The 18,871-nt window shown below is 43.1% G+C and overlaps 1 protein-coding gene across 15 annotated transcripts in view; it reads right to left on the bottom strand.

Annotated features, from left to right (window-relative positions):
- Window positions 1-18,871, bottom strand: part of LOC110533651 (activator of transcription and developmental regulator AUTS2) — a 462,000-nt gene that overhangs the window by 273,690 nt on the left and 169,439 nt on the right. For all 15 annotated transcript variants that reach the window (XM_021618068.3, XM_021618071.3, XM_021618070.3 and 12 more), the window contains one exon: window positions 1,872-1,973. In XM_021618068.3, coding sequence (XP_021473743.3) covers window positions 1,872-1,973 — 102 coding nt within the window. The remainder of the gene's footprint in view (window positions 1-1,871; window positions 1,974-18,871) is intronic.

Genomic DNA, 18,871 nt, shown 5'->3' with positions numbered 1-18,871 from the left:
AATACATTGGACTATGTTGCCCTATAATTTAAACCAAAAGGTTATCACATGTCCGTCTTCTCCTCAGGCCCTGAATGACAGCACTGTGTAAGTCTTCTTCTCCAAGCCCATATTGCTCAGCGTGGACTAATGGATGGCAAATTAAAGGCTGTTGTTCATTTTCCATGCCACGCACAGCGGTGGCTCTCAGTTATTCAAATTGATAAAACTGTGTCCATCCACAGTTTCATTTTTTTGTTGTTGTTTGTCTTTATACACACTAGCTCTCTCTCTCTCCGATTTCACTCGCTCACTCTTTCTCTCTCTCTCTGCCTTGCTACTACAGTACAGTAGGGTGAGGTGAAGCAGCAGGTATCATTTAAATGTATGATGTCGACATCAAATTACTTATTTCATTTCATGCCTGGCCAAGCATCCTATAGCTACACATCAGAATTCGTTTTGCTTCACTCGTTCTCTCCGTGTCTTTGTCAACAACTGGCTTCACCTTCCAACTGACAGTTTTAATTATGGACCATATCTGATAGCAGCGCCTCTGTAGATGTAAAATGGCTGGGGTCTGCCAGATTGTATAGCAGGCCTTTACAGAGCCTTTAGAGCCTTCCTAGCACCAGTCTGCTCTCCTTACATATCCAAGCCAGCACAGAGAGGGATCTCTCACCCTATGTGCCAGGCCATCATTGTAAATAAGAGTTTGATCTCTATTGACTGGTTAAATAAAGGTTGAATAAATAAATGAAATACATTTACATTTAGATTCTAAAGAACTGAGACTGAGGAACAAGACACTGGGTAAATAGGATGTCCTTATTCTAGTACTAAACCTCTGTGTGTACAGTATATGGTTACAACACTAACTGTAACTGTACAGCCCTGTTCACCAGAAGGAGCCTGGCGGACAGCCAATGACAACACCAGGCTGGAGATCTTCTTATTGGTGTAGGGCCAATGCAAATCACATGACGTTTTTATCAGTCCACAGCATCAGCAGAACTTACCTGTTGGCTGTGATATGCAGCACACAATGTATCTTAATCAGAATCTTCTTGAGTTTGAGTAACTTAAACTTACCTTGTCAAACCTCATGTAATCTTCACCAAAGACACAAATCAACCCAAAGATCGCCTTTAAAGCGGCAATCAGCAGTAGAAACATGTTTGAGGCTAAATGTTGACATTGTCTGTTTTGGGATTCAAAAAGAAATCACCTGAACATGTTTTTTAGCCAACAAAATGATTTTGAATGTCAAAATCAGTGTGGTATTTAAAGCCTCAGACGATACTGTAAGATCCAACTTTCAAAATGAGCCATTGGCTAGCTAACAATCAACTGACACGCTAGATAACTAGCGGTTTAGCTTGCTAGCTTACCCACAAACTAATTTTTAAACACGTTAACTTGTCAAACTTTTAAATGACTAGCAAGCAAGCTACAAGTTATGCGAAATAACAGACATAATGTCTTCTACAGTAGCACTTGTGTTGCAAAATGCAAACAGTGTCACGCTGAAAACAAACAGCAAACTTCAGTGCAGATTTTCTCTAAAGAGCTGATCGGGGATATCTCTGTTGTAACTAACTCTACTGCGCTAAATTTCAGAGTTGAGACACAAGTTATCCTTAGTTAAGCTTAGAATCTCCTGTTTTCAACCATATATAAAGCTCGAAATGTTGGTTGGGGTCAATCCGACTGATAATGATGGAGCAAGTCACTTTGTTTCCAAACATTGGAGTAAAACACGCTTATATTTTGAGTTCTGATGGGGTTCGACAGTTGAACTAAGCTCATGAGGCGTTTAAGTTATATTGTACTGTGTAGGCATACAGTTAGTGTCACGTCTTGTTTGTGTGCTTATTTGTTTGTTTACTTACGTCACTCAGCCTATCTCTGGAGCTGCTTCCGACAAAAGGCTTGGACCCTCCGCTCACGCTCTCGCTGTCGCTGTCCTTGCAGTTGTTCTGGCCTGGCTTCAGCTGAAAGACAACAAACACACACAGTCAGACACACGTTAACATGCTGAAGATGTTGCAACAGGGCTTTGGTTCTAAGCTTTACATAGATGATATTGGCTGAGGAGACTGAGCTGGGAATCCCTATCCAACAGACAGAAGAAAAAAAATTCATGAATCTGTGCGTGTTGGCAGCAAGCGCTGTGGTGTATGTGTAAATCTGTCATGTTTATAGGCCTCTTGAGCCAGCAGCAGTCACTCCAGCCTGCCAATGACAGACAAGACAGCCAGCATATGAGCTCCCACTGTGAAATCCCTATCAACCTTTCAGAGAAGAGAAACAAAAGTCTTCAAAAATCTTCAAAAGCCGTATTCCCTTCCCTTCCAACAAACAGACAGCCCCATACAGAGACTACAGGAGCTCTGCAGGTGTCACTTTCCAGACACTGTCAGACTCACTAAGACACAGAAAATAAAAAGCAAGAGAGCAAAGAGTAGGAGGAAGATGTGCGATCCAAGAACATCTGAGCCCTCCAGGAGTCTGAAGATAACAATGTGGGACTCCTGGGAGGCCACGGGCCGTTGTGGTCCAAGTCCGCAATTCATGTCCTCTGAAGCTTCCTCACAATACTCCTTCCTTCCAGACCCAGAAGACCAGACCAAAACCAGACCAGACCAGCCAGCATTGCCAAACCTTTGCAAAACCTTGCATGCTTCATTTCAAAGCACAGAAAAAAACTGCTTTATGGGGCCTTTGTGGAGGAGAGCAGTAAACAGGTGTAATGCCACATAATAGAAAAGGCAGAGTATGACACGACAGACAGCACGCAGAGGGATTGTATTCTCTAAGAGGGGCTGTTCTCTCTCTCTCTCACTGACTGACTGACTGACTGACTGACTGACTGACTGACTGACTGACTGACTGACTGACTGAACTATTCAGGTCACTTTTGAGTGAAGTATTCATTATACATCCTCACCGGCCATCACATTTTATTTGGCAAAGGGTAGGGGGAATGTCTTAAGAGCCCTTGAATTAAATGTATAATTCAAATGAGAATGTTCCCTTCTCTGTAGCCATTAGCAGTGTGAAAGGAATCCTTTCCTTGGGAGAATACAGTGGTGGGTGAAAGACTGAGCCAGGCTGAGTGCTGAGAGTGATAAGAGAGAGCCAGATGGGCCTAAAGGGGGAGAGGAGATAAGAGAGCGAGGCCACACAAGGCAACAGTGCTGGAGGGAACACAAGGACATAGAAACACACACACAGAGCTTCAAACACAGGGGCTCCGGCATGTGTGATAGCACTAATTACCTTCAACACACTTCCCCTCCACATTTTCACTCATTTTTTTTCTTGTTAAAGGCCAATTCCTCTGATGGGAGTTTGCATATTTTCAGAGAGAGGGAGAAGTAATATCCTGGGCATACACACTGGCACAGTAATAGAGCCCTGAAGTAAGGACATGGAAAGATGGGAGTGATGGCACTGTGCACTGTTTATGCCCCAGTCTGCAGGTCGTTCATCAAAACATGTTGACCTATAATATAATATTCATTAACCAACCTGGGTCCCTGCTGGCAGCACTGAGTAGTTAGTAAAATATCGTAGTTAGTAAAAGATACGATTAGCATTCCTGAAACATTATTTTGTTGAAATATAATGTGAATGCTGAGAAATTAAGCTAATTGATTGAACACAAAATTGGCCATTTTAAATTATATGATTAAGATAACATTCAATAAATATAGTCCCCAATATCCGATCTGGACCAAACGTCTTCCTTCCAATGAGTAAGACACGATGGAATCCCGCCAAAAAAATCTGAAGCCACCCACGGACTTTCCACATCTAATGCCAATCCCACCCCAACAACTACAGTAGTATAACAGTTCTCTGTGTTTGACAAGTAGTGTGAAAGTACCAGGTTTTGACCACTAGATGCCGTTGTTCCTGCTATACACTCTTTTATCAATTTAGCTGGTTTCTTGTGTTTATTAAATAGATCACATTTCCTTTGTAACTTTAGGTAAAAAAAAAACAATAGATTAGGCATATTATGAAAATAAATGGTGTGGTCCTCATAATTCAAGCCAATCCATAGCACATGAAATGATGGGATAGCTCTAAGGGGTGGCAGGTAGCCTAGCGGTTAAAGCATTGGGCCAGTAAACCGAAAGGGTCACTGGTTTGAATATCTGAGCTGATAGGGACAAAAATATGCTGATGTGCCCTTGAGCAAGGCACTAAACCCTAATTCTCTCCAGGGGCACAACCCTGTAAAACAACACATTTCACTGCACCTATCCGGGGTAGGTGACAAAAACACATTTTCTTTCTTTGTTTATTTTAAGGGCTTGTCTGCATTACCTTATCTCTTAGAATAAAGTCTGACACATTGGACAATAATTATGTCACAGTATGTTGGAGTAAAATAGATTTTGATTAATCTAACAGTTCAAGTATCATCAAAATGACTGATGTCCGAAAGTGAAACTAACTGATTGTATAAATACTGTACACTCACTGGTCTCCATCGATCAGTAGAAAATATACTCTGTGACATCAAAATCTTGATGAAATTGACCTCAGAAAACGTGTAAAGAACAATCCCCCAATAAAGCCAATTCAATAAGCCTAAATCATCTTTCAGATGCATTACATGGCCAGGCAGGCCCCAGCTATTAAACAGTGAATAGCAAAATGTCTCCCTTGACTTGTTGTTCCCTTTAATTTCTCTTAAAGCCTCCTTAAATTACTTCTGAGAATGAATCTTCTTTCCGAAGTGCAGATCATGCCCGCTCCGTGGCGTGATGGACTCATCCTTTAACGGTGGTTAATAGACATGCTAAATGAAGGGAAGGTGGTCACAATAAATCAGCCCCATCAAAAAGATGAGCTGAGAATGAATGACCTCCCAGTACAGATATATCTGAGTGATAAACTAGTCTGTGTGTGTGTAGAGACTAGTAGTCCATTCAGTTGGACACTCATCCCAGTAGCAGCAACCAGTGGTTCATCACCATGGTCTAGGTCTTCTCATTACTCTGGCCAGTCATTTCACATTTTATCACTTCATTGACTTTTTACAGTTTCTTCTCTTGCAGTGAACACACCATGGCTGCTTTCCAGAACATCTAGTACAGAGATGATAGGTGCAGTCAGAAAGGGTGGGTGGGGGTACTGCGTGTGTGCTTGTGCTTTTGTGTGTGTGTGTGTGTGTTTTCCTTCGTGCACGTGTGTGTGTATGTACTTGCAGCGTGCATGTGTGATCTGTACATGCCCGTTCTGTTGTTCCATGCTCATGTATTAATAATATAAACACAGTAATTAAGAGGCAGGTTGAAACATACTGTAAGGTTCTGCTTTTCTTTTCTTAGTCAACCTTGTGTTATTTTCTTTGTGTTCTTGAATGTAGCTCTGTTTCTTTGTGTTCTGGAACGTACCCGTGTCTTTCTTTTTGTTCATTGATTTCACCTGTGTTCGTTTCTCACCTGGTCTCATCAGCTCCCTATTTACAGTGCCTTGCGAAAGTATTCGGCCCCCTTGAACTTTGCGACATTTCAGGCTTCAAACATAAAGATATAAAACTTTATTTTTTTGTGAAGAATCAACAACAAGTGGGACACAATCATGAAGTGGAACGACATTTATTGGATATTTCAAACTTTTTTAACAAATCAAAAACTGAAAAATTGGGCGTGCAAAATTATTCAGCCCCTTTACTTTCAGTGCAGCAAACTCTCTCCAGAAGTTCAGTGAGGATCTCTGAATGATCCAATGTTGACCTAAATGACTAATGATGATAAATACAATCCACCTGTGTGTAATCAAGTCTCCGTATAAATGCACCTGCACTGTGATAGTCTCAGAGGTCCGTTAAAAGCGCAGAGAGCATCATGAAGAACAAGGAAAACACCAGGCAGGTCCGAGATACTGTTGTGAAGAAGTTTAAAGCCGGATTTGGATACAAAAAGATTTCCCAAGCCTTAAACATCCCAAGGAGCACTGTGCAAGCGATAATATTGAAATGGAAGGAGTATCAGACCACTGCAAATCTACCAAGACCTGGCCGTCCCTCTAAACTTTCAGCTCATACAAGGAGAAGACTGATCAGAGATGCAGCCAAGAGGCCCATGATCACTCTGGATGAACTGCAGAGATCTACAGCTGAGGTGGGAGACTCTGTCCATAGGACAACAATCAGTCGTATATTGCACAAATCTGGCCTTTATGGAAGAGTGGCAAGAAGAAAGCCATTTCTTAAAGATATCCATAAAAAGTGTTGTTTAAAGTTTTTGGCAACAATGCAAAACGTTATGTTTGGCGTAAAAGCAACACAGCTGAACACACCATCCCCACTGTCAAACATGGTGGTGGCAGCATCCTGGTTTGGGCCTGCTTTTCTTCAGCAGGGACAGGGAAGATGGTTAAAATTGATGGGAAGATGGATGGAGCCAAATACAGGACCATTCTGGAAGAAAACCTGACGGAGTCTGCAAAAGACCTGAGACTGGGACGGAGATTTGTCTTCCAACAAGACAATGATCCAAAACATAAAGCAAAATCTACAATGGAATGGTTCAAAAATAATTTTTCAGTTTTTGATTTGTTAAAAAAGTTTGAAATATCCAATAAATGTCGTTCCACTTCATGATTGTGTCCCACTTGTTGTTGATTCTTCACAAAAAAATACAGTTTTATATCTTTATGTTTGAAGCCTGAAATGTGGCAAAAGGTCGCAAAGTTCAAGGGGGCCGAATACTTTCGCAAGGCACTGTAGTTCAGTTCTTTCTGTTTGTATGGTTGTGAGGTATTGTTTGTTTTTGACTGCCTACCTGCGTTTGACCATTGCCTGCCTGTGACCACGATTCCTGCCTTCTGTGAAGGCTTAATAAACATCTGACGCACTCTGCGTGTGAATCTACACCTTTTTCTCCCTGAATATTCATTACACATACAGATGCATTCGTTTAATGACCTTCTCATCCACACAGCCTGGGTAAAGATTCACCCTGCAGGAACATGGCTAACAAACAGATGGTTTTAATATTCCAGAGGCTAATTTTACATCAATTAAAAACACAGCAAGACATTAGCATCTAATGAAACATTTAGTGCATCTTAAGTGCATCTGCTATCAATTCCAACACAATAAGGTCTTGTTTTCCCTCAATCTGTTTCATGTTAGGAGAGAAACATCCCCCCGTCCTTCCCCTCCTGAATTTATTGAAGTATAGAATTAACAAGTGTTTCCAGTCAGTGTGATTGTTTGGCAGAGCGCAACCTAAATAAAACCTACACACTATCATAGTTGTATCCATGCCTCTATATCTCCAATGTGATAGTTACAAAATTATATATATTCCCCCAAATTCAAACTAAATAGAAACGTCTATTCTGTAGTTTGGAGCTGACACATCATACCTAGAGTAGATGACACATCATACCTAGAGTAGATGACACATCATACCTAGAGTTGATGACACATCATACCTAGAGTAGATGACACATCATACCTAGAGTAGATGACACATCATACCTAGAGTAGATGACACATCATACCTAGAGTAGATGACACATCATACCTAGAGTAGATGACACATCATACCTAGAGTCGATGACACATCATACCTAGAGTAGATGACACATCATACCTAGAGTAGATGACACATCATACCTAGAGTAGATTACACATCATACCTAGAGTAGATGACACATACCACCTAGAGTAGATGACACATCATACCTAGAGTAGATGACACATACCTAGAGTAGATGACACATACCTAGAGTAGATGACACATCATACCTAGAGTAGATGACACATCATACCTAGAGTAGATGACACATACCTAGAGTAGATGACACATCATACCTAGAGTAGATGACACATCATACCTAGAGTAGATGACACATACCTAGAGTAGATGACACATACCTAGAGTAGATGACACATCATACCTAGAGTAGATGACACATCATACCTAGAGTAGATGACACATCATACCTAGAGTAGATGACACATACCTAGAGTAGATGACACATCATAACTAGAGTAGATGACACATCATACCTAGAGTAGATGACACATCATACCTAGAGTAGATGACACATACCTAGAGTAGATGACACATACCTAGAGTAGATGACACATACCTAAAGTAGATGACACATACCTAGAGTAGATGACACATCATACCTAGAGTAGATGACACATCATACCTAGAGTAGATGACACATCATACCTAGAGTAGATGACACATACCTAGAGTAGATGACACATCATAACTAGAGTAGATGACACATCATACCTAGAGTAGATTACACATCATACCTAGAGTAGATGACACATACCACCTAGAGTAGATGACACATCATACCTAGAGTAGATGACACATACCTAGAGTAGATGACACATACCTAGAGTAGATGACACATCATACCTAGAGTAGATGACACATCATACCTAGAGTAGATGACACATACCTAGAGTAGATGACACATCATACCTAGAGTAGATGACACATCATACCTAGAGTAGATGACACATACCTAGAGTAGATGACACATACCTAGAGTAGATGACACATCATACCTAGAGTAGATGACACATCATACCTAGAGTAGATGACACATCATACCTAGAGTAGATGACACATACCTAGAGTAGATGACACATCATAACTAGAGTAGATGACACATCATACCTAGAGTAGATGACACATCATACCTAGAGTAGATGACACATACCTAGAGTAGATGACACATACCTAGAGTAGATGACACATACCTAAAGTAGATGACACATACCTAGAGTAGATGACACATCATACCTAGAGTAGATGACACATCATACCTAGAGTAGATGACACATACCTAGAGTAGATGACACATCATAACTAGAGTAGATGACACATCATACCTAGAGTAGATGACACATCATACCTAGAGTAGATGACACATACCTAGAGTAGATGACACATACCTAGAGTAGATGACACATACCTAGAGTAGATGACACATACCTAGAGTAGATGACACATACCTAGAGTAGATGACACATACCTAGAGTAGATGACACATACCTAGAGTAGATCTGGTAACGTTATCTCTTATGTTACATGGGCCAAAAGGGAATGGATGAATTTGTTTCCAATTGTGTGAAAAGTGCAAGGGGCCACAGCCAACTTCACCAGGAAAATGAACAGCACATCATACTGTAATGTCCTTCACCGCACTGTGCAAACCCAGATCTACACAGAGCTGTGGTGTTAAGCAATTTCCAGGTATTACATCTCTAGAATGCACAGAAAGTTGGAGCTCTGATACCTTCCATATTTGGATGTAATGTCACTCACCCTGAACTAAACAACTAAACATCTACGACACTGTTACCTCAATGGCCATACAAATGCCCAAGCTAACTGTTATGGAGAACTGCCTCACAAAAGGAGATGGCTGCCACTTACAATACAGATAGCCTAGTTTATAAAAGAAGGCTGAATCAATAGAAGACTAACTTAAACGGAATGCTTTTTATTTCAGTATTGCTAGTATGGGCGGCTGAGCTGAGGAAGTGCTATTCATCTATCCAAACATGACCTGAACAATACCAATTTTCCTACATGAGAATTTTCAAGGGAAGAAATATCTCCCTTAAGATGCCGCTTTCACATTAGAATGGAGGTTGAAAACAGCCTTTGAAGGTTTTTACGGGATTATCGTCAACATGTGTAGTCAATTATTTCCTCTACCCACTTAGTGAAAAGTGCTTTGCCAGTGCTGCGGACAAATTTTACAAGCATATTGACTTATTCCCAAGGGCTCCACTAGCAACTAAATGCAATCAAACACAAAAGTGGGCCCTGCTTAATGTGTGTAACCACACAGGCCTTTTTGACAGAGCTGTACACAACCCACCCCCCTCCATCCGCCACACAAAAAAAATGTGAAAGCTGGCCCGGCTTTCTATGCTAGCTCCTGTGGGATTCCGTTGCTATCAGCTCCTGGTTTCCCTTAGTTACGCACAACAGCAGCTGCGGAACTCAGCGGTAATAAAACCTGGAACAATTTAAGGGCTTTTATTGTTGTTCTGCGTTCGGCTTTCAGCATAGCTAACCTGTCCTCTCAGTATTCCTCCCATCAGGCCAACAATGAAAGAGGATCTCATTTACCTAAAAGCGCTTATACATTTTTAATTTGCTTTAACACGTAAATGAACAAGTCCCTCATTCGAGAAGTTTTACGGCTGCTTGCTACTGAGGGAGTACCATGAACGTTTTATAGATAATCCACTAGCTAGCACGGGCTGCTTATAATAAACGCTCTATTTTCTGCTGCACTGTCAAATCCCTTTGGTTTCCAGTGACTACACTTTGAATATCTCCTTTATGTTACCTTCAGAGGTCTATATATAATGGATTTAAACAAATCAAATCAAAAGCCCTTTTTACATCAGCAGATGTCACAAAGTTCTTATAAAGAACTCCCAAAAAACCTGAAAGGCTGGAGGCTGCACAACTCAGCAGTTAACATAAGAAACTGGAGGAGTTTTTAGCCTACAGCACACACAGATTACTGTGTAGCTTGAGGACAAACCAATGACAAGACATTACACTACATTTTTCAAGATTCCCTAATGATGAGCATGAAAAGATTTCCCTTTAAACTATTCATGGAACAAAAGGCATGCCAAATGCCTAGGATATGCTTATATTCTGAATAGTAAAAACATATGATGATATTCATAGCAATAATCCCCGTCTAAGCATAGGGGGGTGAGAGACTACATTTCCCATCAGCCCCGTGGTGATAGCGTGTCACCTTTGGACTGGCAGCAGACAGTAGCAGTTGGAAACAGTCGGGCACAGTTAACCCACAACGCATTTCTTCCGAGGAGAACATAATGTGAAAGTGGGACACAGGGGCCGTCAGGGCCTGTAAAGCACTGGGCCAGCTTCCTCTGTCATCGTTCCGACAGCAGCTGTGTGGCAGAGCGTAACCGGCGGTAACCAGCGTGGCCCGGGCCTGACCCTGTGTTTGGCTCTGAGGCCTGAGCGCTCTAACCACCCCAGACAGGCGCCCTCCATCCCCCCACCTCCTCTCCACGTCCACAGCCACCCACAGTCACAGCCTGTCACTGGGCATCAGGGTTCACTGGGGTCCCACTGCCCTTATTTGTTTAGTGTTTAGTTGGTCTGTGTGTGGTATAGAGGTCATGGGAAGACACAGTTAAAATGCATCATTCAGTGTCTTTTTTAGAAGCATTAGACAGCAGAAGCATCGTCTTTATTTCCCAATACAGTACATCCCCATGTTCCAATTGACATACAGTGAGTTCCAAAAGTATTGGGACAGTGACACATTTGTTGTTTTGGTACAATGACTATGAGGTTAAAGTGCAGACTGTCAGCTTACATTTGAGGGTATTTTCATCGATATTGGGTGAACCATTTAGAAATGAACACACTTTTTGTACATAATGTAGTCCCTCCATTTTAGTATTGGGACAAATTCACATATACAGTGCATTTCCAAAGTAATCAGACTCATTAACTTTTTCCACATTTTGTTACGTTACAGCCTTATTCTAAAATGTATTAAGAAAACAATCAACCCTTATCTACACACAATACCCCATAATAACAAAGCAAAAACAGGTTGGTAGACATTTCTGCACATTTATTTAAGTATTCAGACCCTTTACTCAGTACGTTGTTGAAACACCTTTGGCAGCGATTACAGCCTCGAGTCTTCTTGTGTATGGACGCTACAAGCTTGGCACACCTGTACTTGGGGAGTTTCTCCCATTCCTCTCTGCAGATCCTCTCAAGCTCTGTCAGGTTGAATGTGGAGCGTTGCAGCACAGCTTTTCAGGTCTCTCCAGAGATGTTCGATTGGGTTCAAGTCCAGTTTCTGGCTGGGTCGCTCGAGGACATTCTGAGACTTGTCTCGACGCCACTCCTGCGTTGTCTTTGCTATGTGCTTAGGGACATCGTCCTGTTGGAAAATGAACCTTCACCCCAGTCTGAGGTCCTGAGCATTCTGGAGCAGGTTTTCATCAAGGATCTCTCTATACTTTGCTACGTTCATCTTTACCCCGATCATGACTAGTCTCCCAGTCCCTGCCGCTGAAAAACATCCCCATAGCATGATGCTGCCACCCCCATGCTTCACCGTAGGGTTGGTGTCAGGTTTCCTCCAAATGTGACACTTGGCATTCAGGCCAAAGAGTTGCTGCAGAGATGGTTGTCCTGCTGGAAGATTCCCCGATCTCCACATTATAACTCTAGAGTTCTGTAAGAGCTCTGTCAGAGTGACCATCTGGGTTCTTGGTCACCTCCCTGATCGAGGCCCTTCTCCCTCGATTGATAAGTTTGGCCGGGCAGCCAGTTCTAGGAAGAGCCTTGGTGATTCCAAACTTTTTCTTCTTCCATTTACAGTAAGAATTATGGAGGCCACTGTGTTCTTGGGGACCTTCAATGCTACAGAAATGTTTTGGTACCCTTCCCCAGATCTGTGCCTCGACCCAATCATGTCTAGGAAATCTACGGACAATTCCTTCGACCTCATAGCTTGGTTTTTGCTCTGACATTCATTGTCAACTGTGGGACCTTATAAAAACAGGTGGGTGCCTTTCCAAATCATGTCCAATCAATTGAAGTTCCCACAGGTGGACTAATCAAGTTGTAGAAACTTCTCAAGGATGATCAATGGAACAGGATGCACCTGAGCTAAATTTCGATTCTAATAGCAAAGGGTCTGAATACTTATGTAAATAAATGATTCTTGGGTTCTTTATTTTTAATACATTTACAAAAATAAACTGTTTTCACTTTGTCCTTATGGGGTATTGTGTGTAGATTGCTGAGGAAAAAAGTATATTTAATCAATTTCCGAATAAGGCTGTAACGTAACAAAATGTGGAAAAAGTCAAGGGGTCTGAATACTTTCCGAAGGCACCGTATGTGTATTAAAGTAGTCAAAAGTTGAGTATTTAGTTCCATATTTCTAGCACGCAATGATTACATCAAGCTTGTGACTTCACAAACTTGTTGGACGCATTTGCTGTTTGTTTTGCTCGTGTTTCAGATTATTTTGTGCCCAATAGAAATTCATGGTAAATCATGTAATGTAATTTTGTAGACACTTTTATTGTAAATAAGAATAGAATATGTTCCTAAAGACCTCTACATTAATGTGGATGCTACCATGATTATGGATAGTCCTGAATGAATCATGAATAATGATGAGTGAGAAAGTTACAGACTCACAAAAATCATACCCCCAAGACATGCTAACCTCTCACCATTACAATAACAGGGGAGGTTAGCATTTTATATCATACCCCCAAAACATGCTAACCTCTCACCATTACAATAACAGGGGAAGTTAGCATTTTAGGAGTATGATATTTATGCGTCTGTAACTTTCTCACTCATCGTTATTCACTATGGGACCAAATACTAAACTTTTGACTACTTTAATTCATATATCGTAGAATTTCTCCCACTACTTTTGGTCGCCTAAAATCGGGGGGACTATGTAGAAAAAAAGCTGTAATTTCTAAACAGTTCACCCGATATGGCTAAAAATACCATCAAATTCAAGCTGACAGTCTGCACTTTAACCTCATAGTCATTGTAATCCAAAGTGCTAGAGTACAGAGCCAAAACAGCAACAACAACAATTCACTGTCCCAATACTTTGGGAGCTCACTGCATTTGAGGTTATTGGAATATTTAGCCGCCCAATGCCTCTGCTCTGGCTGTGACACCAATGACAACGTCGCCTAGCTGTCACTATAGCTAGGGGCAGAACAGAAACAGCAGTTTTCATCAGTGTCTCACATTTCTGTGGGGTGCGGCGTGATTGCCATGGAAACGCTCCATCTCACTCTTATACCTCTTTGCCGTTACCATGATCAAGTGGATGCCGTGACCTCTGGCGACCTAGTCAGACATTATTGTAATAGTGGCAGGAAGATCCACAGGCCTAATGCACCCTGAGGACAGGCTTAGCCCACAGAGCACGATCACAGTCACTCTGTGGTGGAATGTGATGGTTCACAGCAAAGCAATGGTGCCAAAGCACACTACAGAGTTGGGGGGTAGAAGGTGTGTGGTGGGGGTGGGTACACTTGAGGCTGCATTTATACACAGACATAAATCTGTGACGACATTACAGACAAATCAATATGCTTTTAACATCCATCCTCTCTGCAGCTGCAACGCAATCACCTTTTTCCCTCTGTACAAATGGCCATATAATGCTGTAGTCAGCTGCACTGAGTTATGGGGACAATTACCAGATGTAATAATGAACTGAGTGGTGTGAGGTGCTGGAAGGAGGGAGAGGTGGTAGGAGGATAATAAGAGCAGCGGGAGACCTCCACTCTTTCAGATCATATCAGATTACCTTGTTATAGGACCCCGTGTGGCAACGAAATACCTCCTCTACCCATCGCCTCCCTTACCATTTTAAAACACCTCCATCTCCCCTGCCCACCCTGGCCACAGCAGAATCCCCCTAGGCTATAAGGGAGGAAGGACAGAGAGAGGAGACAGGAAAGGGGAGGGAGAGAGAGAGAAAGAGAGAGAGAGGGAGAAAGAGTAGGAGGCGATAGAGAAGGAGAGAGAAAGGGGAGTGTGGGGCAACACTAGAGAGAGAAGGAGAGAGAAAGAGAAGGAAGAGAGACATGAGAAGCTTTCCCAGAGTGAAACAGCTGCAAAGAGAGAGAAGCCTGAGACCTTCAGCTGCTCAGCGGAGTGCTTATCACCACATAACTATTCATCAAAGAAATTTGTGTGCAATTAATTACATTATTCCCAAGCCCCCCCATCCATGCCACCGAGTCGTTACTTCAATATCAGCTTTCAGCTAGCCATCTCACTAAGCCGCAGCCTCAGTGCCAAGTCACAGCTAGCTCCCTGAGCTGCCTGGCCAGCCTCAGTGCCAAGTCACAGTTAGCTCCCTGAGCTGCCTGGCCAGCCTCAGTGCCAAGTCACAGCTAGCTCCCTGAGCTGCCTGGCCAGCCTCAGTGCCAAGTCACAGCTAGCTCCCTGAGCTGCCTGACCAGCCTCAGTGCCAAGTCACAGCTAGCTCCCTGAGCTGCCTGGCCAGCCTCAGTGCCAAGTCACAGCTAGCTCCCTGAGCTGCCTGGCCAGCCTCAGTGCCAAGTCACAGTTAGCTCCCTGAGCTGCCTGGCCAGCCTCAGTGCCAAGTCACAGCTAGCTCCCTGAGCTGCCTGGCCAGCCTCAGTGCCATGTTACAGCTAGCTCCCTGAGCTGCCTGGCCAGCCTCAGTGCCAAGTCACACCTCAATAAAGTGTGCTGCTAGGAGAGAAAAAAGGAAAAAGGGCTCCTCTCCTCTCGGCTTGCAGGAGGCTATCATTGCTCTTTTTTATTGCCATATCTTCCTCCAGGAATTCACTGCCAGTATATTGGCAGGCCTTCCAGTAGATGGAGGCAATGAAATTTAGTGCGGACACTTAACACCGGGTCAAGCCTTGTGCGCGGCTCATGTGTGGTGGTAATATGATAAACAAATGCTTCCAAAATGCACAAACGGAGCCTTTCAGAAGCGGGGAAGAAGATATACACATTATTTCTTCAAAATGGCGGAGTGAGTGTGCTGTCGCCTGGCTCCTGCTATTAAGGAGATAAGATCTAAATAGGTCATTGCAGTGCCATTATAGCAGAACCTGAGGCAGGGCAAGCTCCCAGCCTGAATGTAAAGCAGTAAATAAGCAGAGAAAAATGGTCAAACGGGAGATTCGTTTAAAACGATTCCACTCAAATCTTTAAAAGGAAAGGTCACACAATAAACCTGCAATTTATGTCCATTAACAGCGACTAGCCAGCAGTAATGGACAAAATGGCTGTAATTTAATACCACACCCACACTGCTCTACCTATATATGACTAATGGATATCCTGTATGGCTGATACACATACATGACTAGTAATACGCATACATTCTGACTAGATATGAACTAAAGTCACACAGCAATAACAGGACTATAAATACAAGACAAGTTGTGCTGGGTGACTAATAGCTTGTCCACTAGTACCAGTTAGTCACACCCTTTGGCTTCAGGGCACAGCAGTGAGTGGTTTGATTAGGTCATGGCAGGCTGGTGCTTGTCTCTCATTGATCTGTGATCCCTGGAACAGTGAGGCAGGAGGGCTGTAAATTACAGCAGAGCTTAGATCAGCTGATCTCCAATCAGCAGGTGGGCGTGACCTCTGTGGAACAGGATGCCGGGCTATCGGCCTAGGGGACAGAAGCCCTGGCCTGTTTTGGCTGGCCACGGTGCAAGGGAACGAGAGCGCAGCGTCTCACCTTACCCGTGTTTAGCTCCCCTGGGCTGCAGGCTGGGGGATTAGAGTGACTGTAAAATCTGTTTAGAGAATATACGGTTCCCTTTTGGCTGGCCGACAGGGGTGCCTGTCCGAGGCCGTGCGCAGCAAGGTTACAACAGGAGCCCTGTTGTAAACCTTCTTCATTTAGCCGCCTTCCTGAAATTCACGTCTACTATTAGAAGGCCATAAAATAAGATGGTACAAAAGGCGCCAATGTATTAATAGGAACTGGGCCAAGAGTTGACTTGGCTTGTTCTACTTTAGAGGAGGACTACTCAGCATCTGTTTCTACTTTCTCATCAGCTTGGTTTAAATGTGACGGGCACACTAGAGCTGCAATAGAGAACGTCGTAACAACACTAGGCTCTCTATCAGCTTGATGCTAGCTGGCAGGAATTTTCTTTGACCTTTGCATGACTTAAGTCCTTGTATTTGACCTTTGACCTCATGTCAGATCACATGTTAGTGCAGTAGCAGAGTACACATGCTGATTTCACGATTCAGAATCAACACAATTAAATGACGATCCAGGATCAACAACTCACATCAAGGTTAACTCATGAATCTATAGGTGGAGAAGTCCTAATGCAGTACGAGCAGCATCTGAACAGCTCAGGCACCTCCCCAGTCAGCTGGCGACCTCACATACTTGGCTATATGAGTTAAACAAACAACAAAACAAAACATTTATCTTACAAGAGGCTGACCCTTTTCTGAATATGGTGTCGCTAACTGGCACTGTGTAGGAAATGATGGAATCACAAACTTTGTCAGGAATTACTTGGAAACCTAGACTATAACAGAGGTTAAAAACGGACCATGCAATTTGTGGGTCCACAGTGGTTCCAAATGTACAGTATAATACAAGTAAACCAAGATGAATAAGGGATATGACCATTAACATTACAATGTAATAGCATTAACAGTGCAATCGTTCCCCTATGATCCCATCAGGCCATAAAAGTGCAGCTGGAATGTGGACATAATGGAGTCAACAGCAGGGGGGAAATGGCGTCTATATGAGCACAGAGCAACGCTCGGCTCCCTCCTTCCTCAGGCCTCCTGCTCTTCACAATCCCAGCCTGGCATTCTCCACATTCTCATCCATACTTCCAGTTCCACCTCCACTCACCACTCTAGCTAGTTGTTAATGACCTGGATACAAGGCTAACTCCTCTTTAACAACATCACAACTGAGCACAGGAGAGCCAGACAGACAGTCGATGGAGGGATGGGACATGCCACGCTTGCATAACATGAATGGCTACCAGGAAAAAAACTGTTTTCAGCAACTGGGCCATGTACCGGATACCAGTTCAATGAGTGATCCTTTCACAGAGGATGAGAACTTTGTATTTATATTTTCCCCAAGCAGTGATAATTCCCCTCCAACGGATTTCATTATTGTATGTTTCCCCAGTATGGTGAAATGGAGGAGTCTACAGCAGAACGCTGAAGAGAATCAGTTACGTCTTTTTGATTTACACGCTGCTGTAAATAGCTACCTGCCATCCGAGACCTGTCAGCACCTACCAGTGGCAAGGCAGCTGGCACAAATAGCTTCCCCACCTGTGTCCAAGCCATATTACTGCACACAGGGGACCTGTTACATTTCAGTTCCACATATCTAGGCACGAAAAGGGACTATTTAAGTCCTCAGCGCTGCTTGTATTGACGTTGAGAATTACAGCCAGATCGAAATCTTGTCATTTTTTTCTACTTCCATCTCCCCAAGAGCGTTCAGTGGCTATCAGGGATCTTACCAGGGCAAAGTAATTACTCTGTGACCTTCTTTACAAACTGTGCCCTCACTCTGTTTTTGTTTTGGTCTGGGCTTCCTCTTCCAAGTAATGGACTTCCTTCAAACCATAAATCACACTTATGTCGCTCCTTTTCATCTTTTGGTTTTGCGCTCTGCCATGTTTTGTTTAGTGCAGCACGTCTTAGTTTTTTTTCTGAAATCAACCAGACAATGCTAGCCGTCTTCCTCCTTTGTCTCTGAAAGGCTCTTTTACAGGCTCTTAGGGCCACAAATGTCAACCACAGGAAGGCAATTATGAGAGTAAAATGACTTCCTTACGGTTATCAATCCACTCTGTGAGCCGGGGGAATGGTTAAAAGTCACCATGTAATGGGGCACAGTTAGAGTTTTCTCCTGGGTCCCAGCCAAGGCTGCTAACCTTGCTATTAATGGCCCCGACAAGCTTTGTCAATGCAATCTGCTGAATGCCTTGAGTGACACGCGATCGATATCCTCCACTCTCCCGGGTCATCACCGGTGACAGAGGCCTAAGTAATAATACAGCCCTGGCTGCCTCCTCTAACTTAAATGCTTCCCCTGCCACAATATTTCTTTTTTGTCTCAGGGCTTGTGAGCTAAATTTTCTCGCCAATCGAAAGAGGAAAATAGGGAGGGTGAAAAGGGGGGAGAGGGGGGTCAGAGGAATTGTTATGTGTCTGGATTGATGCTAGCCAGGGAGCAAGCTTGGCAGGTTGAGGGGGGAGGAGGAGGCACTGGGGGGAGGTGCGCTCAGATAAATCGAAAATGACTGGCTGCC

The sequence above is a fragment of the Oncorhynchus mykiss genome, chromosome 10, assembly GCF_057628025.1.
Source record: "Oncorhynchus mykiss isolate SJ-2025 chromosome 10, ASM5762802v1, whole genome shotgun sequence".
NCBI classification, from domain to species: Eukaryota; Metazoa; Chordata; class Actinopteri; order Salmoniformes; family Salmonidae; genus Oncorhynchus; species Oncorhynchus mykiss.
Note: the sequence above shows the minus strand (reverse complement) of the source record. Positions and strands in the feature narration are given on the sequence as shown.